Source organism: Vidua macroura, chromosome 6, assembly GCF_024509145.1.
Source record: "Vidua macroura isolate BioBank_ID:100142 chromosome 6, ASM2450914v1, whole genome shotgun sequence".
NCBI classification, from domain to species: domain Eukaryota; kingdom Metazoa; phylum Chordata; class Aves; order Passeriformes; family Viduidae; genus Vidua; species Vidua macroura.
The window spans coordinates 4,280,468-4,307,492 of NC_071576.1; the positions used below are offsets into that span (position 1 = coordinate 4,280,468).

The 27,025-nt window shown below is 39.6% G+C and overlaps 1 protein-coding gene across 2 annotated transcripts; it reads right to left on the minus strand.

Moving 5' to 3' along the window:
* Nucleotides 1–830: 830 nt before the first annotated feature.
* On the minus strand, nt 831–26,979 carry EXOC5 (exocyst complex component 5). 2 transcript variants are annotated; one of them, XM_053980834.1, is made up of 19 exons: nt 26,861–26,979; nt 22,218–22,309; nt 19,724–19,871; nt 19,163–19,357; nt 14,921–14,985; nt 14,444–14,472; nt 14,188–14,297; nt 13,660–13,704; nt 13,412–13,552; nt 12,246–12,328; nt 11,589–11,798; nt 11,305–11,340; nt 10,274–10,421; nt 8,079–8,187; nt 7,272–7,392; nt 6,800–6,886; nt 4,464–4,572; nt 3,304–3,519; nt 831–3,157 (listed from the first exon to the last, which is right to left on the minus strand). In XM_053980834.1, the coding sequence occupies exons 1-19, from the start codon at nt 26,885–26,887 to the stop codon at nt 2,969–2,971; spliced, it is 2,160 nt and encodes a 719-aa protein (XP_053836809.1). In that variant the 5' UTR covers nt 26,888–26,979; the 3' UTR covers nt 831–2,968. The 2 variants fall into 2 exon arrangements, with proteins under 2 accessions (XP_053836809.1, XP_053836811.1); XM_053980836.1 differs by lacking the exon at nt 11,305–11,340 and having other exon boundaries at nt 26,861–26,978.
* Between the last annotated feature and the right edge of the window lie 46 nt (nt 26,980–27,025).

Genomic DNA, 27,025 nt, shown 5'->3' on the forward strand with positions numbered 1-27,025 from the left:
TTTAGCCAGCTCCCCCTCCTCTGGAGGCTGATTTCATTTCAGGGTGGGACACAGCTGTGGAAACTCAATGCCAATCCTGCTTTTTCTCCCAGGCTGGTGTGTGTGTCAGGCTTCCATCATTCCTGTTTTAACCTCCTCCTTCGTGTGCTTCTTCAATTAAAACTGCTCCTTCTCCATATCCTTTTTTAGTTCGTGTCTTCTTCATTTCTTAGCCTCTATTTCTCTATATTTACCAGAACTGCTGTTTCCCCCACCTTTTTTTTTTTTTGCATTATTCGTGAAGGACTGTTACAGAATTCCTTCCTGCCCTCTGTGCACACACAAACAGAACAAAATAGCAAGTGACCTTGATAAATTATAGGACTTGAAAAAAACCCACAGCTTCTTTTCCAGCCTACAACAGTTTACTGCAAAGCCATTTTCACCAATTGTAGACAACATAATTACACACACACACTCTCCCCCTCCCAGGTTTGGCTGCCAGCCTGATAAATAAATGTCTATGTTGTAGGAGGGAACATTAGACAGGCAATACTTTAACTCATTATATGAACATTAAAAGGCATATTTGTATTTTAGATACTATTTTATTACATTCATAAGCCACTGGAAATATTTTTCTAAATTATATGCTATAAGAGCTCTAAACTTACAAATGTGTGAAAATTATAGTTCCCCCACCCCATCCCAATCCAACTTGTATTATAAAATAAACTTACTGACAATGCAGCCTTCTCCAGAAATAGAAACTTTCAGTGTGTGCATGGGGAGGTTTTTTAAAGGAAGGAGAAAGCTCACACCAGTGATAAATTTGGTCAGTAAAATTACTTTTATTCCTTTTTTTTTTTTTTTGTTAAATAGAAGGGCTTATACAATTGAGTATAAATATCTTTGAGGAACATGGAAATGAAATGAAAAAAGTATTTGGAAGGAATTCTTTTTATTGAAGAAGAGTTTACATATCTAAGTGTTCACCTACTTTTTGCTGCCTCCTGTTAACAGGCATAATGGAAATATTGCACTGAGCATATGCATGGAAAACACAGCTAATAAAGCAAGGAATATGGTAAATACATTTCATACAACCTTAAAAAAATTCAAACAGTCATACAACAAATTCTGAAGCACTTCTGTGATCTGCAATCTCAAGATGATGTTCACGGTTCTGAAGTGTTAGCAAATTGACACTTTTTTTTTTTTTTTTTAATAGAAAGATTTTGTATTGGTTCATAAAACCACAGCCTTAAAATTGTTGGCTTTCAGTTACAGAGGTAACAGAGAGGTATCATCTGAATTCACATCAGAGCTTTTGGAACAAAAATGGCAGCAGTACAAGCAGGTGCCTCCTGCAGTGTCCAAACCCCTCTGTGGCTTTGCCATGGCCAAGGAACAGAGCAGAGCAGCCCAGCAGAGCAGCCAGACTCCCTGGATGCTGTGAGCCAGGCTGGCAACCATTCCCTTGTTTACTGGCAGAATGCTCCCCTACATCCAAAATGAAGCAGGAGAACCCCAGCTAAGCAAGAGAAGTTCCAACAAGTCTTGTCAATATTGACCCCACCTGGGAATTCACTAACAGAAGAGGAAAATACAATTCTTTGCCCAACACATAGAGTGAATGGATAGAAATGCTGCTCTGGAGATGGGAGACAATGAAGTTTCCATAATGTGCTGAGCCCACAGTAGAAGGAACGTGTTAGAAAGGATTTGCTCCACTGCAGTTCCAACCTGGTTTCCACAAGAGCCTACTCTGAAAAAAAAAGGTCTATTTACAATAATTTCCAGCTGCTTGTGGAAAAGCCACCCCAGAGGTTTCCACCACTGCTGCCTCAGTTCACTGTGTGCACACTGTGGGTCCATGTCAGGAACTCCTGAATAAACCCTGGAGCACAACAGACACAGAGTAGCCTCTGTCCGATATCAGTTTTGATCAGTGGAAGAGCAGCTTTCACACACTTCAACATTTTATATTGCTCAGGCACCGAGAATTTGCCACTCTAGGTTTTTGCTGGAGCCATTCCTGCCACATAGCAAAAACTGGGCTACATTTTATCCTTTCACTTCGTTAGAATTTGAATTTATTTACATACAAAATAAGACAGGAAAAAAAGTTCTTTTATAGTAACCCAACAATGGGCACCTTCACTTGTAATAAGGATGCCTTAGGCAAGGCAGCTGCATTTACTTCAGGAGCATATATAAAATTCAGTGTGCTGGTATCAAACAGAAACAATAATGTCAGATCATACAATGCCAGTACATTCCAGTGGGCCCTCAACTATTAGATAAAAAAACCAAAACAAAGCCAAAGAACCAAAAATAAAAAAATCCCAAACTTTTCACCACTTTTAGTTCTGTTTAGAATGCTACACAATGAATAAATTACGTCTTTCTGGGATAGTGTTTTACTCCTACATCTCAAAGAAATTCCAAGCTAATTAATTAGAGCAAGAAATTACATTGAGCAGGATAACGTTTTAAATGAAAGAAATGACTTAGAAACACCAATCAAAGATAATTTGATTATGATTAGCTGTGCTGAAGTCTAAGTCATTAAAATTGATGAAGAATGTTTTTACACTGGTCTATTCTATGTAATCCATTACCTACGCTATGCTCTGTAGTTCAAGTCTAACAAATGGCATCTGATAATTCAATATTGAAGACTAAAATACTTTCAACGCACCATTTGCTCTCCTACACCAACATGTTTCCAATTAAAAAAAAAAAAAAATCAGTAGCAAGTAGATTTGTGAAATTCTTCACTGGGAGAACTTGAGCTAACATGAAACATCATCCAGATTTTTACCTGCTCGCCTTCTACATGGCCAGGTTTAAATATGGCTGCTGCTTTATCCTGAACAGTTACTGTCCCACAAAAGTTACACCCATGGTTGGTTGGTAAGAAATAATTCCCTGTGCTTTCTAACAACTGAGGCTGCCCAAAGGTGCAAGGTTTCCTGCCACGCTCTCAGCTGAAGTGGCGAGCCAGACGAGCAGACCTGTAGTCGACACGCAGCTGGACAAAGGAGTGAAGGATGTTCTTGTCCAGGTTAGCAAGTTGTTCTCCTGAGCAAACCTGCTTCAAATTGTCTGGGGCTACAACCAGAAGGTTGCAAAGTGCATGCAGGGTATCAAAGAGCTGTAAGACCAGCGCAATCTGTGGGCAAGAGGAAACAAAGGAAAAAAACAGAAATAATTAGAGTTGCTCAAAGTCTTATAACAGAATATCCATCTACATCTTCAAAACTCTTCCTCCTGAGAGAGGATTTACAACCATCACTGCCTCCTCATGGACAGGCTCACCTTGAAGTCTTTGGCACACTTCCTGTACTCAGCCACATCACAAATGGCCAGCATTCCCCCCATGCAGCTGTAGGAATATTGCTGAAGGTGTTCATAGATGAGGCGATGGAAACGGACCCCGAGCTCCATCAAAACCGTGTCCACATTCTTGCCATCCATGGAATTCCTGATCTTTTCCACCTGTTTCCTAACATACCCACACACTTTAACACAAGCCTAGATTAAAAAATAAAAAGGAATAAGTAAGAATTAGGTAATCTACTCTCTTCCACATCATAACTTGAACATCAGTTACTAACTCTTATTAACCTCAATGATGTGTTGTAAAAGTTTATTCTCCAGTTAATAATTTCCACATTTCTTTTTATTTGCCACACAAAGATGCAAAAATGCAAGTAGAAAGATGGATGCAAGAAAATATTCAAATAAGTTATAGCTCATATCAGTTCAGAATAGAACATTTCAATCTGGATTTTTAATTTAGTGATCCATCAAAGGGTTGATTAAAAACCTCTTGTGAGTCACAATCATAAACCCAAATTAACAGCCATACAGGGATTTTCACCCTTCCCACAGAGTACCACACTCTCTGTCCTACTGCTGCACTTCTCCCATTCCCACCTGGCTGCAGGCATTCAGGGAATGCCCTCACTTCTTCCCACTGAGTTTGTTCCCTCCTCCTCCCTGCCTCTTTCCCTAATGTGAGCCATCCCAGCAGCCCCTAGGCTGGGATTCAGACACACTCACTGGAGAGACAACACTGTGCAGCAAAATGTTCATGCTGTACCTGTGATGCTTTGCCATGTTCCTGCCATTCTGAGAGGAAAAAGCACCCAGCAACTGGAGAGTACCTGATAATTGATTTTCTGAAACTGATAGCTTAAAGCTAATTATCAGCTAAAAGCCTTGTTCCAAATTTGGGCCTCTTGGGAGGGGAAAGAATGTGCCAGTTCCTCCAGCACTCACTGATTTGTGTCTGACACTAGATAAAAACTACTCATGTTCCTTTTCAGCTTGAGAAATCAGTCCACAACAGAGTTTGGAGGTGCTTGGTGCCAGATGGAAGTAAATTAAGTATATCCACATGTTGTCTAATGGGAGTTTGGTAAGGAGCATCTTGTACCTGGTAACACTCATGAGCTGGGACTTTGGTTACTTACATTTGTATATTGAATCAAAACATTGTTTTCATCTTCTGGTTTGAAATCTGTCTTCCTTTGCTCTGCAGCCAAGATGTGCTTCATCTGTCCAATCATACAATTCAGTGTCCTTGAAAGTTACAAATACAGATTGGGTTTTGAAGGGAACTTTTTTGTTTCCTTGACTTTTATATTTATATATACTGACACAATTCTGGACAAAACTAAGCAGCATAAAGCAATAAGGGGAAAAAAAACCAGCATCTAACATTTTTCTATAGAGAAGATTTTATGAAAGCAGTTAGAAAAAAGAACATCAGCCAAAAAAAAACCCTAAAAACACTTTCCTCCAAGTTCAGTGTCTTGGAGCAGAGGATGCAGCCTGCTGCTTTTAAAGGAGACACATCAATTGTGAGGTAATCCACTCAAATCCAGCTCTTCAGAGAAATTGGACAGCATCCTTCAGCACAGAGAGAATCCAAAGGAAGCATTCCAAGGAGTTTAGCAGAATTAGATCACATTGCATATTAGTCAGAAGCAAGCCCCAGAAAACACTTGGAAAATGAAGGAACGGTGAGGGGAAAGAAGAAACTTCTTCCTTTGCCAGAGCTTGGTATTTCTCTTGCTCCCAAAAATCTAATGGAGTTTTACAGCAGCAATTATTTCTCCTTTATAGGATTTATCTGTTCAGAACATTATCTAAGGTCAAGGCTCTGCTTTCCTTCGAGTCCACAGCAAAGGTCAAACAGCAAAGCAGGCTACAGAGGCTGCAAACCCCTCCCAGTAGCCACCTTGGCCAGGAACATCCCCCTGGCTCTCTTCTCTTCTCCTTTCCTTCAACCCCCCTCATCCCCCCAACCTTCCCAAAGAAAACTGTCAAGGACATTCCAGACCTTGAAGAATTCAAGCTGGGGTGAGGTGGAGAAGAATGTATGTATCCAGAGAAGGGAAAAAACTCCTTTTATTCCTATGCACAGAGCTCAGGCTTGTATTTCAGATTTACTTTGTTCCAAGTCCACATACCAAGAGAAATTTAAAGAAATAATATCTTGCATTCTCCTCAATTTCCATTTGGAATAAATACTCCCAGAAGGCTGTTTACACAAAATACATTCTGAGAGAAAACCAGTTAAACTAATTCTGTTTGGCTACTAAATCACTTTTACTGATGTAGATAAGTGCTGTGAATGGTTTTCAAGAGCTGCACTTGGACTTTTCCAGATTAGATAAAGCAGAACCCATCAATGTTTCAAAAATTTGCTTTATTTTTTAAATTCATTCCTTTAAGCAGGACATCAATTCTCAACAGCATCAGTGGCACCACAAAGCAGCATGAAACAGCCCCACTAACACATTTTACATGTAATGTTCATCTCAAAACTAATCTCTTTTTTATCTGCTGAAACACAATTTTTTTTTTAATTCCTCATCCAAACCTTTGATTGTACTGTCTTCTGACAAGAACTTGTTCTCCTAAGTCTTTAAGAGATTAATTATTTAACACAAAAAGATACAAACCATTGTAATACTGATGACTGACCTCTATCTGTCTAGATCTAAGCTTGTGGCCTCAGTGCTTCAAGTGCTTCCAACTTCGTGTTTAAACCTCTAAGGTCACCTGCAGCAGGAGCAGCTAAAATCTCAATTGCCACCTTGCATCCCCTATTTCCACCTTCTCCTTGCACTTGCAGAAAATAATACACCAAATCAGAAGTAGGGCATCACACAACAGCTCCATTTCCTAATATTAAGCTCGTTAGTTTATTATTTTCCTCTGCTGCAAAACAGCTGTGATTTTAATTTGCAATTTTTATAGCTATCCCCTCATTTTTATTCTGAGAAATAGAAAAAAGATTAAATGAGTCACAACCTCAAAGCAAGTCAATGTCAGAATCAAAATTATTCCAGGTCTCCAGACTTCCACGACTCGGTCTAATCCATAGCACTGCACAGATCCCAGCAAATCATTTAACCTATTTTTGTCAAACCTTGCTCCTAAATGGAAATCCTGCAAGTGCTTAACCTATTTCAATCATCATTTCTCCCTCTTTCAAAGTAGAAAAACACCAGTTTGAGACAATAAGGTAACAGTGAATTATTGCACTCTTTCAACATAAGCAAAATCCTTTTGTATCCTTCCAGAAGCAGTTATGGGTCAGAAATCGGGCATGGAAAACATGACCCTCTAACCACACAAAATCTAAATTTCCTATGCACAATAATGGATGTTTATCTGTTAAAAAATAATTAAAATATCAATTTTGAGTTGAGGAATAATTCATGCTTAAAAGGCCAGTTAACATATATCACAAAGGTATGGTTTAAAAGATTAAGAGAAAGTTTTAATCTCTACTTGCCTATCAATGCCCATATCCAGCTTCACTTCCATTTGTTCTATGATATCCTTTTTCTTCTGAAGGCATTCAGATAATTTAGGAGAAGAACTGCAACAGTATAGAAGATGTGTGACAGTATTAAAACATCAAAACTAATTTGTTTGATGGGTTTGCTGCTTCCAACAGGATCTAGTGAAGATTTCCCACCCCAACAGGAAAAGGGCATGGCCACAAACCCCCTTGATTCCCACCTGGAATGCAGCAGCAAAACCTCCAAGGAGCAACATGTCTTTCCTTCCTATCAGTATTCATGGAGCTCACCCTCACCCATTTGTTTCCAATTTGTTTAAAGTTCCCTTCTTCCCCCTCCTACAATATCAAGTTGAACTACTCCAAGCATAAACTCTTCTTAATAGAGATGAGAAATGAAAAAAATTAGCTTTCTTCACCAAAAAAAAAAGACCAGAGGAAATGTTAATCAAAACAAAGGTACCTGATCAATGGCATCAGATGATCATTGAACTGCTTGTCAAATAAATGGAAAATAGTATTGGCCTGGTGGACAACATCCAAGAAATAAAGATTTGCATTCTTTGAATCAGAAGAGGGAATGCCTGAAGCAAAAGAGGTTTCATTAGAATTGTAACAATATGCAGTTCTTATAATTAGCATGATGACTTTTTAAATATGCAGATTTTTTCCATGAATGCTTCAATCACAGGCTTAGAGTTTCAAAAATTTACCACGGTGCCATATATAGAATTCTTCTCGTAGCTATATTGGTAAGAAGCATAAGCACAGAAATACCTAACTGGTAACATTTCTGATGGCAAAACAGAGCAGTCACTCTAAAAACTCCTTCAGAATGTGAGTTTGATGCTGTCTTGCAAGACAGACAGGTTCTCACTGTCAAGATTATAACTTCTTTAAACAAGCAGTTTTCTTATTTACTGTCACTCTAAGCACACAAATATACAAACAAGCACAGAATTCTTATAAACATTAAGATTTAATACAAAAATATTCTCCTGTTGTGACACAGAATACAGAGGTAGGGAATGCTGATGTCCCAGCTTCTGTGATAAAAACGTTTCTAAAGACAGAAGCACGTTTCCATCTGTGCATCAATTCCCCAAATGAAAGTTACACTTTAGAAGCCATTAAATGTCAACCCCCAGACACACAAAACAGATTTAATTTAACCAACACATCCTGAACAAGGCCAATCAATAAGGCACAGCAAAGATCATCTGCACAGAAAGGCCAAGGAGATGAAATGCTGAGGAAATACTGTACTCACCAGCAAGGCCAGTTTCTAATGCATAATCGATGTGTTCAGTACATAAGAACTCTACAAGCATAGAAAAAATTCTGAAAGCATTCTTGGGTAAGTCAGAGGGATCAGAGAGCTTTAAAGAAAAAGAAAAAAAAATGTCCTAAAGGTCAGTTCTACATAGATTTGAAAGTTTATTGGATATTGCATAGGGGATAAGCTTAAAATGTAACAAGTATTCCAGAATAATTGGAATTTTACTCAAAATGAAAAGGATCCATACAGAGAATTATTCAGGAACAGCCTATAATATCAGTAAACCCTTCAGCATTTATAGTAAACTGAACCTGCCACAGGATGCTACAACAAGCAAAAGCATTAGCAGTTTCTAATAATAACTATAAGAGTAATAATGAAAGGAGATATTAATTAATAGTCCTTTCAACAGTTTTCCAGATGCAGTCTCAGGAACTGCCTAACCTGCATGCCACTGGATGATGGGAAAATGCAGACAGAAGAGATTACTCTATGCATACCCTGTATTTTTATTCTTTTAACACTCTCCTGCCACTGGCCACTGTGAGAAGCAGGACACTGGGTTAGCTGGAGCAGCTCCAGTTTGTGTTCTTTTAGCACTGGAGCAAAAATAATGCAGCTGAACCTGGGCTACATTTAGCACAGTTCAGCTGGAGTCAATGGAGCATGAACACTTTTATTAAGTGCAGCAATGCCCACATTTACACTCAGCATCTGGACTTTGATGAGCTATAAGCAACATGGGATTTCGGACAGCAACCTGTCAGTAAATCCCTTTTCTAAAGAAAAACGTGACAGGGCTTTTGTACCTAGGAAAAACAGCTTTGGTTCCTAAGGAATTAGGTGAAGACTTTTATAAAGCTTCAAGGAAGAAAGATTACTACTGCAGCTGCAGGTAATTTACACAACACTCACAAATATTTCTGCTGTATTTCCCCCCAAAAAACTCAAAAACCCACCAGCAGAGACCCCCAAACACTGAAATGTTTCAATATACAGCCACATCAAAATTATCAATTTATTCTTTCTAAAGCAGTCACAGCTGGCAGAACCCTGCACACATCTGCTGTGTGACATAAATACCACAATTAGTTAGCCAAGGACTAACTTATCTTTTGCACAGTGAGTTGCTTTGACCACAAACCCCTAAATTCTAAAACTCTAATTCTGGAAATCTCCTTACGTGCCAAGATCCATTGGGGTTTCCACTCAAATACAATTCTTCTAAAATTATTTATATTAAATCTGATCCCAACAGAAAGACAGAAACAAAAGGTTGTGCACATGTAGAAAAAAACAGTTTATATCACGAATTTAACAACTGCTTCTAGCAACTATGACATTGAGAAAAATAATGATCTATGTGCTTGCCTTCCAGTCACTGATTGTCACCCCGAGGAAGGTGGTGATCCCAAGGGTGTGCAGGTAACAGTCCTGTGTCTGTACCCTGTTCTGTCTTTGGCCCCACTCAGTTTATGAAATATTAATACATCTAAATATCTGAAGCTTTTCTGCCCTAAACTCACTGGGAATGTTAAAGGAATTAAAATTTCCTAGAAATCAGTGTGTTTAGCTAATTAAAAAAAAAAAAATCACATTTACGTCTACAATTAAAATTTCAAGGGTTTTCATTTACACCAAGTACCAAACAAATATGATTGACAGGCAGTAAAACCAGCAATTTAATTAGAAGTAAAATACCTTTTTCATGTTAGACTGAAGCATTTAAAGAACTGTAGAGGGTTACCAAGGTAAATAATGTTTAAGACTATTCCTCTCAGCATTTTATTGGTGACCATTCACTAATGTAAGAAGAAATTACACTTGAGGCAGGAAAACAACTGTTGAACTATTCAGCATATTTTTGAAGCAGGAAAAGAAAACCACACTAGTGGTTTCTCAGGTTTTGGGTCTAATTTAGTAAGAAAAGCAATGCAGCCAGTAGGTTTAACCATCCCCACTTCTTCCAAAAACAGCCAGCATTAATCCTCACAAATTACAACTAGATCCACATGGAAAAACAAACCCTCAGCCTCCACTGTGGCTCCATTTCCATGAAAAACACAAGAGACAATTTGAAATGTCCTTTCCTTTTCCTATCACACCTCAACCAAAAACTTAAGCTCAAGACTTAATCTCACACACAAAATTATACCACTAAGGGAGGTCACAGGAAGCAAACTTACCCTGTGACATCTTTCAAAAGCTTGTTTGGTTTCTTGCAAAAGGTTAACCACCACTTCTTGTGACAGGAAAGTTTCCCCATGTGTGTCAATGCTTGGCCCCAGGGGTAAGTTTGTTCGTTGCCTTAGTCTCTCTTTGAGGTCTTGAATACTGGAACAAAGACAGACCCCAAGAAGATTTCACCAGGTGGAAATTTTGGCACTCAAACTCAACAACAATTTAGGATCTTTTAGTTGTTAACTCAAAAAACAGGACCCAAGACACAGTTTAGGATGTGCAAGCATTAAGACAAGTCTTGCAAGCTTTAAAAACAAAAATTGGCAGTAAATGCAAAACTACCACCTCTGATTCCATGGTCAACTGTGTTCTGGAATGGCACGTTCACCCATGGGAGCAGCTATTCCCCTTGTGGGATGAGTGATTTCACTGGAATCCTACAGCACTTCTGCTGTGGACAGATTCAGCCTCCATCCACTCTGTCACACTGCACTTTCTAAACACTAATGAGAGCTTCCTATCTCATCCACACCCACAAATCCTCTCATCCTCATCCATTATCTCAGCAGTTCTTTATTTAGTCAAGCATGCTTCGACACATTTCCATGCATAAAACAACCCATACAGTTATGCACTACAATAAATTTAATTTTCCCCAAGAAAATTAAATTTTCATCTTTGCTTTTTTTTAATTACTTCACTGCTGCTTTTTCCATATCATTCCTCATTCCTGACACACTGAACTGAGCAAGTCTTTGGAAGGTGCAGCAGCTTTAGCACCTCTGCTTCACACAAGTTTTAATACTTCCTATCCCACTTCTCACTACTCCTTCATTAGTTTTTCTACCCTGAGGATAATGAAGTCTTGTTTTACCTTTCTCTAAGTCCATTGCATCTTCTGGGCTCACTAAGAGCTTTCTCACTGACATTGCTATGGTCTTTTCCCCTTCCTAGGTCTTGGGAGGGGACCACAAGACCTGGGCAGGTGAAAAAAAATGTATGCTTTTAGATACACACATATACATGCTTTAGGTACCTTAGTTTTGCTTCAGTCCTTTTGTGGATCTGGATCCTAAGTTGAAACATAGGTTTAACTGGTATTTTTCATTTCCAGTATGTACAAATACCATGCACTGAGTACATTTCACATGTACTGAGAGCAACACACTTTTGAGCAGAACATAAAGTGAAAGCAAATTATAAAAAGCTGTAGGTCTTTGGCAGTTCATCACTGTGCATCTGACATGGCAAATACAGCCTTTCTCCCCTCACCACCTCCCTTCCACTTCAGAATTATCAAACTTCCCAAAAGGAACTTACCCTCCAGTGCCAATGGACCTCTTCTGGTGGTTTTTGGAATCATAATAGCGCTGCAGAATCATAGCACTCCTACTTTTCAAATAGCCAATTTCCACCTCAATGTAATTCTCCAAGTAGGAAATGAAAATGGCCTTGATAAGCTTAGACAAGAAAGTCTGCTTATCAGTACCCAAGTTAAATTCCATCAATTTGCTTGACAGATTAGTGGTTCTTTATGCAAAAGAAACAAAGAAGGGAAGGGGAGGAAAAGGTTGAATGTGGATGAATTACAGCATTACACGTTTGTAAAGTACACAGCACAACAGAACCCTGATGGTGATTAAGACTTGGAGCAGTTTTGCATTTAAGTAAAGAATTTCACATAATTCATGTTTAATTACACACAGCACCACTGCAATCAAGTTGCCAGTGAGATGGGGAGGACTGGCTTTTACACAGTTTTAAAATTACTCTTGAAGATCACAATAATACCCATTGAAAATAATAATGGCCATTTTAAATTTGCCTTAGGAAACCCATCATTGTAAAGGTTAATAGACATAAAAAAATTTCAGCTTTTATGAGAAGTTTACATTTTTGGCTTCTTTTTCTTGACAATGGATCTGTTTATTTTCCAATAGCTTCAATCCAATAATTTCATCATTAATATATAAATACCTTGTATATAGATCATAGAGGTTTTTAAGATACTGTTCTGCATCTGATTTCCTGTGTTCTTCCAACTGGTCCTTCACATAACTCTGCAAAATTTGGTACATCTGTTAGAAGATCAACTGACAACCACAGGTCATACTCACTACTTCCTTGATTATATGGAATTTCCTGCAAAGTGTAGACCTTACTTAAAGGAAATTAATCTCTCCTTTACATCTCTGATTTACACTTCCTGCATTATCCACAGGGGGGGTCAAACACACTTGTAGAAAAACATGATTTAATAATACAAAATAGTAATGTGTGAAGCAAAGACAAAAGACAGATGGTTTTGAAAATATGTCTGACTACCTAACACAAAATCCCCTCACTTTAAGAATCAAAAGCACCAGAGGCCTCAGAGCATTTCTGCAGTTGACAAGGCAAAGGAGATGGTTACATATTTGCTTATCATAATACATACACTAAGCAGATACAAGCCTAGAGCCTTCTCATCATTGAATATTTGGACAAAAATATAATTTACCATAAAATACTAATTCAAAACTGACAGGCAAAATTGGGGTTGAAACACAAGCTCAATCCCTGCACTACAAAAACAACATCTACAGGGATATTGCTTTTTGCAAGGAAAGTCATGCTGTTGACTTTAAGAACTTAAGTGGGTGTATTTGCAGGATGAAAAATTTAGTATTTTCAATTATTCTAGATTTTCATAAATATTGCATTAGCTGCAAGACAGTACTCACAACATAAATGATTTTCACTTATTCAAGGCTAACCTCACACATGACACCCAAATCCAAGAATGAGCAAATTAAAGATATGAAATGTGGAAGTTCTTTTCCTGACATATTCTTGGTAGGGGGCATAGAGAAGAAATCAAACTCGTGTATGACATCTCATGAATTACCCAACGAACACAGCAATTCCCTAATAATTTTACATATTGAGTTTGAGTATTTGCTCTGTATTCAGAGCACAAGGAGATTTATTTGATATGGGCTTGATTATCTGTCCTAATTATCACAGAGCAATGAGTTAATTCTATACCCTTATTCAGAGATTACAAATACTGTAAATTCTCATTAATTGCTATCACTAGATGAAATATTTTTTTTTATTAAGAGGTTCCTCAATGAACTTCAATGTGTTAAAATTTGAAATACCTGAAGTTTAACTTCAAAGATATTTTGAATGAGTTTGGCTAGCACGGTCTCTGGATTGCTAAAGATTTCTCCAACTTGCTTATTCACTCTCTGGCAGAGAATGGCTGCATCTTCAAAGACATCATTCCTCAGGAATGCACCCTAGCATTGAGAAGCACATTTTAGAATATATTTACAACAACCTATAGGACTAAATAAATCAATAATGTAAGGTAAATAAAGAAATGATGTAAAATAAACTGCATTACCTCTTGACATTGTTTTATGTACACATCAACACAGTGGGAATAGCCCTGTGGAAGGAGCAAAACAACTTAGTGTTAGAGCAGGCTGTTCATGCTTTCAGTAAAAAACAAAATCAAGGAAATACAAAGCTTGTGGAAAAGTTACTTAAAAAAAAACCCAAACAGAATGCATTTAAAGCACAGACTTTTCCAAACCCATTTTTGTTACATATCTAATAACTCCACTTACTACCACTCTACATGGATTTATACCTTAAGTTTCAACATTCTTTCTCAAGTATGAAAGTCAGGTCACACCCATGCAAGAAGAGATTATCTTAGGAAGTTCTCCACTGATGCTGCCCCCAATCCCCCTCATCTGCCTCCTTTATTCCCCTGCACTTGATTTCAGATTGAACACCTCAGTCCTGAAGTGACAAATTATCTGACACGAGGGTTGTGCCCACACAAATACATTCACTCAAAACAGGCACTTATTGTGCCGTGGGTCGGTTTTATTCACGTATTTAAATTAAGCCCCTCAGCTTTTACCTTAAAGTGAAGCAAAACTGCTGCTACTTCTCTCATTCTGGAGATTTCTCCTCTGCGCTGAGCACTGGTAAACTCTTGAATTAACTGGCACTCTAAATCATGGTACTTACCTGGAGAGGAAAGGGGATAACAACAAAAACCCATCAAGCTACGTAATTCAGGCAAAAACTGTAATACTGACAGCATTGCTTACTTCTTTAATCATCTTTAACAATTCAAATACAGCAATATGGATTGAACTGGATAGATAACTTACTTGCTATCTTTGATTTTACTTCAGAAAACCTGTTAACAACAAAAAAAAAAAATAGCATGATGAAATTCAAATCCACATCACATGAGAAATCACAGGCATCCTGGATCATGAACAGCAGGCACTCTGCTTAAAAACGAAAACATGCAGCACAAAGACGACAGAAAAGTTCCCCGCTTTATATCCTCCCTAAAAACCTACAAGCATCTAATTCAAATCTAGCATTAAGTCAGCAAAGCAAAATTATCCCATTAAAAGTCTGTTAAGCAGTTTAGGATGTGTATGTAAAGATGATCCTACAACATGAGCGCGTGAACACAAATTTGAGAATAGAGGAGAGAGAAATAAGCACACAATCCAGCTCAAAAGCTCCATGAATCCCTAAGCACAGCACCAAAAGGGGAGACAAGGGAAGCATCAGAAAAATCATAGCTGTGCGAAGATTTACTTTCTTAAAAAGATGTTCAGATAGATTTTTACCTGTCAAAAGGCAGTTCCTGTGCAATCAAATGCAGTTTCTGAATAATATCAGCTGCCTCTTTAATCTGGTGAGAGGAAAACATGACAGAGTCATTAAAGGTCTGATTTTGGGCTGTTCCTTTCCTCCCCCTGCACTGTCCAATTTTCATACACAAAGTTCCTATCCCTAAAGCTGGTTGAGTTGACATACCCGAGGAAGAGATCAACCCCTCCAAGTTCCCATATGTACTTTTAAGATGCTTAAGGTATTTTTCTTTAACATAAAGTAATATAGGTCAAAATATGACGAAAAGTCACATTACACATTCCCATTGGGGATATCTGTGGATGTTTGTGTGAGCTGTCTGGACAAACAGCTCATACCAAAAAAAAAGCCATGACTGTACTTGGCATGGAGAGGGGAGGAAGGGGAAAAAGGGGATCAAAGCAGAGCATTCTCCCAAAGAAGGAGAAATTTAAGATATATTAGAAATTATAAACTCTGAGGTCCAAAGTAAAAATCAAGATGGAAGTCAGGTAATTACACAGCTACAAAATAAGAACATCTGCATGAATACAAAAGTTAATAAATAGGTAACACAGCATGCAAATCTGTGTTCTGCTCTGGGCAGCAGAACCTTTCATCAATTATTCTTCCACCATCAGTCAGCACAGGACATGCATGCATCTAAGTGGTGCTCAGTGACTGCTTCTTTAGGCTGAATAAAGTGATGGAAAACACAAATTTCAAAGTGTGGGTAGGGAGCTGGTTGCAACTGAACTTGAGTGGATTTAAGCAGTGCTGAGTGGGCCAAACCTGACACAGCTGGAGCACATCTGATGAGGAGTAGCTGAGGGAGCTGGGGGGCTCAGCCTGGAGAAAAGGAGGCTCAGGAGGGACCTTCTCACTCTCCAAAACTCCCTGACGGGAGGGGGCAGCTAAGGGGATTTGGCTCTGCTCCCAGAGAACAGGGACAGGACAAGAGGAAACAGCCTCAAGTTGTCCCATGGGAGGGTTAGAGCCTAAATCCATGGGAGGATTTAGGAAAAAATTCTTAATGGAAGGGGCTGTCACTGGCACAGCTGCCCAAGGCAGTGGTGGAGTGCCCATCCCTGGAGGGATTTCAAAGCCATGTGGATGTGGCACTTGGGGACGTGGGTTAGTGGGGGCCTTGGCAGTGCTGGGGGAAAGGTTGGGCTTGAGGGTCTCAGAGGTCTTTTGCAAGCTGAATTATTTGATGGCTAAAAGCTTTATAAGCTGACACAATGGAGAACATGCAGAATTTGCAGTTTATCTTGTTCTTCCAATTAGTGATGATCCAGGGAACTGAAGTGAGAGGGAAGGAAGTAATGAAATCCTATTCTGACACCACTTAGAGCAGGCTGGATTAAAACTTTTCAAGAATAGAAGCAGACACACAGGTAAGAATAGAGAGCACAGGCATCACACCAGGCTGGTTGTTCAGCAAAAATAGGGGCACTCAAAGTGTATCCATTCTGACTATTAAGAGCAGCTTATGTTTTGAACTGTCAGCTTACAATAGCCTCTTAAGGCAGAAGCTGCTACACTCCTCAAATAAATCCAATGAAAGAGCAGTTATTTCTATTAGCTTGCAGCAACATTAATACCTAACAACTGGGGTCTATACAATTGTCTATATATTAACAGTTATTCACCAAAGCTACAAAATCAAAACAAACAAAAAAAAAAACACAACCAAGAAATCCTACAAACACAACATTTTCTTTGTTTCCTCTTCACACAGTAGCTGTTAACTAACTTAGATTTTATTGAACTCAGGACTTTTTCTATGCACAAGAGAAGCCATGACAAATCAATTCTCCACAGTTTCTGCTTAAACCCGGACATCTTTAATTTTTAATTGAATCAGGCTTCTGTAAACCATTAAACCAAAATAAATATCGATTTTGTAAAATACAACTTAAGGGCTATAAAGTATCTGGGAAAAAACAACTGAAAAACCATGGAGAAATAATGGCAAGGGAGAATTTTAACACAAAACATGCACAAGTGAAAAGGCATAATGAAATTAAGTACAGAACATAAACAGAGAAATGGACATGAGAATAACAGTAAACATATTAAGCAGGACAATGTTATTGCATGATAAACAAAGTGAGCTGCTGATCATTTTGATAGTTTAATTGTGTTGGAATGATTTGCTCACTTCAAGAATCTTCAGTACAGGAGAAAGATTGGTTAGCTAGCAGCACAAGAGAAATTATAAGGATTCAGAGGGTGAAGACACAATGCACAGAAAGGGACAAACCAGCAAGGAAAACTTTCACAGAGGTAAGTCAGAAATTGCTCAGTATAGCTGGGAGAAAGTGGGAAGCACAAACAGAGAGTAGAGAAAGAAAGGAATCCAACAGATGTTAAGAACAGACACTGTTGAGAAAAGTATCAATTAGAGCATAACTGTACTATATTCTTTTTTGTGCCTCTCCTTTCACAGTGTCCCCTCAATGTCTCAAAGAAAAGTACACACTTGTGAGGGCTGGCAGAGCACAAAAAATCATAACATCCTCTAAAACATTATCTAAAACCCCTATCAGTTTGAAGATCAGAAGACTGACAAAGCACTAAGGGTTCACATTTAAGAATATTTGTTACCATCTCATACTTTAGAAGTATTTTTAGTACAAAGATGCATTAAGATGTAACAGCTCCTGTCTGGGCAGGCTCTTTTACAAACACTTGGACTTATTGTTTAAACCAGGAGGCAAAAAGTTCAAGAATCCACCTGGCTGAAATTAGCCTCAGTAAGATAACTTGTATCCAGAAATTCTTGTTTCTGTTCCCACACCCTTCCCCTGCAGACTGGCACAAGACTTAAGGCCTTTAAGGCCTTGTCTTCCTCCAGATTTGATGAGTATCTTACTATTCTTTGGGGTGTACAGAGATTAATTTGTTTACAAATTTCCCAGGTTCACCCTATTTATCTACCAAATTTTTATGCTTCTCCAACAGGATGTATCATGAAACTTTAATTTACAAATAAAAGTCAAAGTTGAATTCTTTGAGCCGCTTGAACAGACAACACATCATTCTCTAGCTTATGTTTTGTTATTCACCATGCTGCCATTAAATATTTGTAAATTGCATGTTTTATTACTCCTTAGGAAGAAAGAAAGAATTTATGCAGCTCTGGGAAAAGCTCTCCATAGAAGAACTTCCCTTATGCTGAAACCTGTTTCCCTTGGAAATCAAGGAAGTTTTTCTCTGCTCTCTCTTGAATTAGGGCAAGCTATCAACTAGTAATTACCATATATCCACAGACCATGAATCAAAAGGCACTGTGCAAGTGACTCCTTGGGAATACAACTATATAAAATGATTAGCTTTTCATTTCCCTGAGAGACACCTCCAGCTCAGTGGGAGGGGTGACTATTAACCTGTTCTCAGGTCTTCCATGAGCTGCATTTCAAGCACATTTTTTGCTGAATGTGCAAATCAAGTATTTGCTGTTTCCACATATTATAATTTTTTTCCTGTAAAAAAAGTGGTACCACAGAATTTAAGGAGGGAAGGAAGATTCTTCAGGATACACCACATAAAAAAAAAAAACCCAACAAACCCATACCAACAACTTTACTTAAACTGCATTGGAAAATCCAATGTGTCCTTTTGCTTAGAGCTGGATTATTTTCCTTCAGTTTATTTCTGTTTGTCACACCACTCAGATTGTATTTGCTTCATGAACGTACTCTTGAAGCACAAGAAAAACAAAATGCTTGAACATTTCTTTGAAGTTTTCCTGCCTGGTTCCTCTAAATTCCAAGGGTGGAGACATAACCACAGGACTACACAAAGCCCAAAGGCATGCTGTGACAAAAAGGTATCCAAGGCCAGTGGACTGACCCAACAGAGCAAAGTTGCACAAAGAAGTTGCATTCAGAAACGTTCTGCTTTACAGGATGGATCTGAGGCAAGGGGTTCAAAGGAAAGAGGCAGATATTGTATTGCACTCCAAAGTTGCCCTCCCAGCGTTTCCCAAATCTCCGATAATTTCATAAAATGAAAAATGCCAACATTGCCACATTAAGCATCGCTGAATACAAATGCTTTATCAGCAATCTGCAGCCCAGTGTTGTTAATTTACATTTCAGAACAATGAAACTTTAACGAGTCAGTCACTCAGTGGTTTGAAGTCTGACCATGGTAAGTCATGGTAGCAGCTTGTAATTAGGGCAGTCCCGCTTATTGCTTTGAACTGCTTTCATCCCGCTGACAGCTCTTACCTTTTCAGAGTTTGTAAAAACATCAGACTTCAGCTCTCCATCCAGAAACTCATTAAAGTATTTCATCAGCTTCTGAGCCTCCACAGCCCGTTGCCGTGGCGTGTTTACCCCCTCCAGCTGGTCGCCAAGGTGACAGACCTTAGTTGCTACATAGCTGATGTGCTCATCCAGTTCTTGGAAATGTTGGAAGGCAACCTGGAGAACACAGACACTAAACTCATGATTTCCATTTCATGTACTTCAGGAAACACAAGATTTCCTTCAGGAAGAAGCCCAGTGAATGCAGGTGCTGCATCTCAGAAGTTCTAATTAATTAATTACACACAACTCAAATAAAGTTTAGTCTTCCTTTAAATTATTGTGAAGACTCCCCACTTTCAGCATTGCTAACACTCCTTAATGGAACATGCAGATAAAGCCTCCTTTGACAGGAGAAATTGTCATCAAACCCCCTTTATTCTTATCTCAAACAGCAACACCCTGTACCAAGAAAAGTTAAAGGGGCACAGGATGCTTTGAAAACTTGCACAGCTTCCCCCTGACTCTACCCTTTGGATTTACCTGGTTGCTTTTCTGCAGCTCTTGTACTTTCTTGGCAAATTCCTTTGCTTCCTTCTGGCACTGTTGTTCTAGTTTCTCCACCTTCCTCTGAATCCTTTCATCCATTACCTGTAATTCTTGGATATGATTTACAAATTCTTCCAATAATCTGATTTAGAATAAAATACAGGAAAACAGACTTTAGTTTGAAAGACACAGTCTTCTGAGGAGTTTAAAACACTTCAAAAAAAGCAACTTGCATACAAGGCTGATCTAACCATGTCCAACTAAGAAATGTTTCTAGATTGTAGATTTAAATAAATAAATAAAATTTTTAAATTTAAATATTTTAGAAAATAATACTACCATTATATACAACATTAAATTGTTTAGAAAAATTCTGTTTCTACAATTTTGTTTTAAACTACATCACCCTGGTTGTGTACCACTCTATGATAACATAAAAACTCTGTGCATGGTGGGCCAAAGGAGAGAAGAACACCAAAATATCAATCACTCAAGAACATGGCTCTGCCACAGATACAGAATTCCCTTCATCCCCATCTTCCCTAAATAAGTGTCATATGGAAAAAGAAAGCTTAGGCCACTACATCCCTTCATTGTAAGGGATACAACAGAAAAATATTCTCTATTCTACATGTTACTGTAAAGTTAGAAATCAGCATGACAATGAGTAATTATTAATAAGTAACTGAGACAGCCATAATTTCATAATGTTGTTCTGACTGACTTCACTTCTTCCTATACCCATTTTAGAGGGTTTTTCTGCCCTTTTTCTGCCCTTTCCCATCATTAGCTTTTCTTTCAGACTCACATTTTACTCCTCCCAATCACAGTACATCTGCATGCATTCCTGAATTCCCTCTGTTCTTTTCATTCTGTTCTCAACATCTCTCTTTCTCATTCCTGTTTTTGTTCATTCTGTCCCATTTCAGTCATATTTTCAGCTCTTACTTTTCTAAATCTCCCAGTCACTGGTCAAGGGAAGGATTACTCCCAGATCCTCCATAGCCATAAAACTCATGCTAAAAACGGAAAACATCTGAAACATTTCAGAACTTTGCTGTCCAGGTTCAATGTCAGAAGAGGCTTTTAGGCCAGTCAGTTACTTGAGGGCTTTTCTTTTTCTTAAAGAAAACTGGACTGAGGCAGACGTTGGTGACTCCTCTCCTTCACTCCCTGCTTGCCAGAAGCCCAAGAGCAAGCACATTGCAGCAGATTTCACAGAAAACCACAAGGAACACATCTAAGTTTACAGAAGTATATTGAAACAGTGAAAAATCACATTTAAACAACAAAGCATTCTTTCAAACAAAAGCCTAGAGACATTCAGGCAGTCTCTATTTATTTTAACAAACTGATTCAGGCTGGGGTTTATGTTTTAAACAGGTCTTGTGTCAACTCTGCACTTTTTCAGCAGCACTGCTCAATATATTGAGAAAGGAAAGAAGCAGAAGAGGCAGCTGCTGGTCAGGTTTACAGATGAGAAATAAGGACTCCAATACTCTTTCTAGAAAACAAAAGCAGCATCTTCTAAAAACAGAAAAGGAAAAAACAGGCACAAAAAATCTGTTTCTTTTTTAATACTAATTTTGACTCCCTGCCCAATACTAGAAGATGCCACAAGAAAAATATTTACTGTTGCAGGTTTCACTTGCTTGTCCTGAAAAATATAGAAGTGTCTCCGAGAAGTTCACACAAGCAAACCAGAAGAAATACAGAAAAATCTGTTAAATTAAGTAGGAATTTGTGCAAATCATGAACTACCCTAATGTATATACTGGGCACAAGCACAGAGAAAGAGCTCCAGGGAACAATGCTGTGTATTTCCAAGCTTCTTCCTGCTTCAGTCACACATAAAGCTCTGCATAGGATACAGGCCTCAGACTGAATGTCAAGAGTTCAGCATCTTGCTAGAAATTCAGCAATATCCTTTCTCTTCTCAGACACCTCCAAAGGGCAAGAGTGCTCCAGAAGAAGCGTCCTCTGACTGTGTCAGGTTCATTTGCTGACATTTTAGTAAGTCAGATTAGTTTATCACTAGATCTTGTCCCCAGAGCTGCCTCTCTTGCTGTTCTACCTTTTTGTGCCTTTTATTTGCAAACTACTGTGTCTTAAAACAAGGCAGCTCAGGAAACTAAAGTAAGAAACTCATTAAATTGAGTTAACTAACTCATTAACTATCATAGCAGTGAAGCCTCATATTATGCTTGAACCCAGCAACTGTCTGACAAGCACAAACAATTTTATTTCCCTTTCATTCAGAAGGTCTCAATCAGAAAGTGACTCTCCCTACTCCTTACTGAATAATTAGTTCTGAATAACTGGCTCATGGTCACAAATGTTAGCAATTCTCCCACGTGAAAACCCCCTTGGACACACAGCACCACTACACACAGGCTTTGTGTGGAATAAATATATGGAATATATATGGAATAAAACAGTACAATTAGAGATACATCCACTTTGGCCATTGTGCAATTTGATTTTTTACCTTTTGGGATCGAAAGCTTCTCCACCTCTGGAACCTCCCCCAGGTGTTCTCCATGCCAGGCGTTCAATGTATTCATCTGCCACAAAAGGCTCCTGGCCACAGAAGAAAAACCCTTTACAATGTGCCACAGCAGGTTGTTCCTTCAGCAGGTGCTCACACCTCATTTTGAAAGTGTTTAGAAGCTTTACTATAATCAAAAGTACAGTGTTGGCAATTACTCCATCACCTCTTGGGCTACATATTTATTGCTGAGAACACTGCTTTTAATATGATGAGTTGGAACATCAAGTTTAGATAGTATCAGACTGTTTGCAAAGAATGTGCTGCAGGTCTGTGAAGAGCTGGCTCTAAATGACATTATTTGCAGCTGAGTTTGTGGCTTGTCATTCCAAAGTGCCTGAGCTCTGCAGCTGATTTGAGAGGTTACACCACCCTAGCCAGCCATCAGCTGCACAGCAAAACACATCAGAAAATTCATCTGCCTACAAAAACTACGTGGCTTTTACAGTTGTTCAACTCTGTCACACCATGGCATCACACAGAGAACTGACCAAAAAACCCAGCCCAAAAAACCCAGCATGAGATGCCACTGAATGCAACCCAACTGCAACTGCAGAAACAGAGCAGATAAAAATGAGGAAAAAAGGCATAAACACAGAGGATGAATTTGATTTCCACAAGCAGAAAAAACAGAGTGTAAATTCCCAAGTGTAAATTCTCTCCTTATGCCATCTTGATACTAAAACTCAAGGTTACACAAGTTTCTTCCATAATATTTGCTGGTTCTCCCATAAAAACACCACTCAAGGGTAAAGAGTTAAGATTATTTCTCCACCCAACAACATTTTCTGAAGGCAGAGGCCTCATTTATAAACCCAAGACCTCCTATTTTAGCTGGCCTAATAATCACACCAGCTCAAACATTTCATCACATAGCTAATACTAAATTACTCTAAACACAGTCCACTTTCTATCAATAATAAAAACAATATTTATCACTTCAGCAACAGTGATTAGGTGCTAACATCAGCACTTCTAAGACCAGTAAGGAAAATATTCTCACAACCACCAGGATTTTATAGAAAGCTTTTGAATTATATGAAACAACAGTTCTAAAAGTGTGAAACAACCCAAAACATAGCTGGGAGTGGCTCTGGCGAATAGGAGTATTTGATGAAACAACTGAATATGCCACCACTGTTTTTGATAAAACTTGGTTGAAAAAAAATGAAAATTGTAAAAAATAAACAGATCTCAACAGGTATTATATTGGTTACTGTATCAATATGTCTGAAACTTTGTCACAAGGAATAAGGAGGGGGAAAAGAGCATTACAGAGTTAGTTTTGAAAGTAAAACCAAGGGCTGAAAAGCAAATATTGCCTGTTCAAGGTCTGTTTCCTCAGAAACAAATTATGCCCTATCCAGTCAGGCCCAGCCACTAACCAGGAAGATAAAAGGTTTTTAAATATACCTTGTCACACGCTGAATCCTGATAGACATGGCAGAAATTTTATCACTCGGTAACTCCTCATCCAGACTGACTCGAATAACTATGTTGTGCTCAGCCTCCTTGGCTAAACTTCAAAAATAACTGGCTGATATCACATAAAAACAATTTCCCTACAAGTCACTCATCTCTTTAACCAAGTCCTTCCTGATACACAAGGTGAAGTTTCCTTTACAAGAATCCTTTTCATCAAAAGCCACAATGCCACGTTTTCATGCCAAGTGTAAATTCCCTCCTTATGCCATCTTGATATCTAAAAGTTTGGAACCCTTTTGTAATTTAATTATAGGTGAAATGAGTCATTCAGTGCAGTAACATTCCCTTCAGGGGAGGCCTCCAGCTTCCCAGTGACCTCAGGGCTCTTTGCAGGACTCCTCCTTTATATGAAAATCCACAATTTTTCCTCTGAAGATCCTGTAATTCAGCTGAGGCACCACTCTGGTTACAAGGACACTAAAGCCAAGTATGGTTTACTGACACTCTGTGTGTGCAGACAACATTTTCTGCATTTCTCCCTTCCCCAGATGTTCTTACTAAATTCACCTACACACATATAATGGCTTTGAATACTTTTTTTCATTTTTGTAAAACAACATTTACAAAGTTTTTCTGCAAGCCTCTTCTCCTAAGGAGATCTGATGTAGATGCCTCAGAACCCCAGAAAATATTAGAATACAAATCTTTCTCCACCCCATCATGCCTCTATGTACCTCTAAATATTCCTTGAGTGCATGTGTACACAGACCACCTGCAGCTCCCTTCCTGGAAAATACCTGATTTTCCAAGAACACTTACACAGGAGACCTGTCCTTCAGTTTTTTAATCATATAAATAGTGTTTTATATTATTTAAGACATATTAACTGCAGTGGCTATTATGTGCAGGATCAACAGAGAAATAAAATGAGCTTTCCCCTTTCCATTTTCTACAGAGGGCGTGCTCAAAATAATCTACTTGATTTATATGGAATAAATGAAGTTCAACAGTGTCTTTCTAAGACATGATTTTCCAGGTTCCACTGCATATGCAGAAGTTCTTACTTTAGTTTGTATCTTCCATACACATTTGCTTTTTTAAATGCTATCTTGATAACAGGGTTACTCATAGCTGACAGCCTAGCTCCTATTTTAAGTCCCCTATCCTGTTCTGCAGAAATTGCTGAAAATCAGCTATTACAAATGTCATTTGCAAGTCCTTTGCCTGTTATCAGATGAGCCCCAACAGTCAATTTCTCCAGCTTTGAACTTCCCTCTGGCTCCAGAGGAATTAATGTGATCCCATCCATTCAGCCAATACTCCTGATTTAATAAGAGATACGCCTGAAGTGGGTCATAACCTGGTTTGATCTGGTGTTTACAAATGAAACTACACTGGACACAGCCAGATTAAAAACCAGTTTAGAAGTATCCACTGTTAAATTATGCTTTAAGTTATGTGAGGGAGAATTCAGTCCATGTTGTGCACATTTTCAGCACAGATCCTGCTACACAATTTCCCATACCTGTACTGAAATTTACTTAAAACACACACTCATGAAAATATGGTAATCAAATTCCATCCTCAGCAGACAGCCAAGGGCTACTCCCATAACATGCACATTTTTATGTTCTTATATAAGGCAAAAATTTCAAACTAACCAAGTAGGCAACATTAAATTGGTGGACATCAACAAAAACTCTCTTGCCTTTGGAGTGAAAGTGAACTGAAAGCAGGAGAGACAGAAATACTGGATTCCATGTTGGAAAAGAATAAATTCCATCCCAAATCTCCAGGCAAAAGTCTCACCTAATTTGCAATTTCATCTTTATTGCTATTGCAAAATGGAAAAAGTTGTTGCACGACCCAAAGCAGCCAAAACACAGAGTTTTCTTTCCATATTCAAATTACCTCACACCCCACAAAGAACAGAATGGCACCGTCATCATGTTGAGAAATCAAGGGGCTCTTAGAGTGGTGTAGGGAGGGTACAAAACCTGGCATCCAGCCACAGGAACACAGTATTTTAGTCCTGCTATTTTTTAAAGCTATGCAAACCAAAAGATGTGAGTCATAACACTCGTGTGCCATCATAATGATTCATAAATTCAAATGCACACAATGCATTTACATGAACCCCAGATATGGGATCTTCCAGAGAAACAGGAAGACCCTTTCCTGAAGGCTGGGCAAAGTGAGTCCCAGCAATAACCCACCAGAAGAACAACCAGCTCTTGAGTGACTTGGAGCAAACACAGGACACCTGGGGATGACACCATGCCCCTGGGAAGAGGAAGTGGGGACACCTCACACTTTCTCTTTATCACAGGCCACATCATGAGAGCTCATGGTCCAGGCCAGAAGCTGAAGCCACAGAACCACAGGAGGGTTTGGGTTGGAAGAGACCTCAAAGATCATCTCGTTCCAACCCCCTGCCATGGGCAGGGACACTTTCCACTATCCCAGGCTGCTCCAAGCCCCACCCAACCTGGCCTTGGACACTGCCAGGGACGGGGCAGCCAGAGCTGCTCTGTGCCAGGGCCTCAACACCCTCACAGTCGAGAGGGTGATATCATTCTTCCCAATATCTAACCTTTCAGTTTGAAGCCATTCCCCCTGTCCTGTCACTACACATTCCTGTAAAAAGTCCCCCCTCCGTCCCTTTGGCAGGCTCCCTTCAGGAGGGGGATGATCCTCGTGCATCTCTTCCAACTTAGGGCATTCTGCAATTCCACGGGAAGAATCTGACAGACTCCTGCTATTCCTGCCCTGCTCCTGCGTGGCCTTGGCTGAGCTATTCTCCTTCCGTGCCTCGCTTCCACCGCGAGTAAAGGGAGGGCAAAGTCATTTCTTTATTCCACTCCAGCCCCACTGACCCCACCGCGCCGGGGTCAGACAAGGGGGTGCCTTCGGCAGGAGGAGCGCGGAGCCGGGCCTGGCGTGGCCCTATCACCCGCCCGCTGCCAGCACCCGGGAGCCGGCCGGGAGGGAGGCCCTGCAGCGGGGCAAGGTGGGCACCGCAGCCCGCGGGGCGGCACCGGGGCTCCCCCGCTTCCCCAGCCCCACACACCGCCCGCCCTTCCCCAGGGAGAGACCGCCGCATCCCCTCAGCGAGCCGGCCCGGCCAGCGCCGCCCGCCCCGCGGGGCCCGCACCCACCTCGAAGAGCTCGGCCGTGGTGGCCATGGCCGCAGGGAGGGAAGGAAGGAGGGAAGGAGGGCAGCGGCCCCTCAGCGCCCCTTCGCCACCGCCGCCCCGCCGCTGCCGCCCATTGTGTCCCCCGCCCCGGCAGCAGCAGCGGCGGCCGCGGCGCCGCCTCCGCCC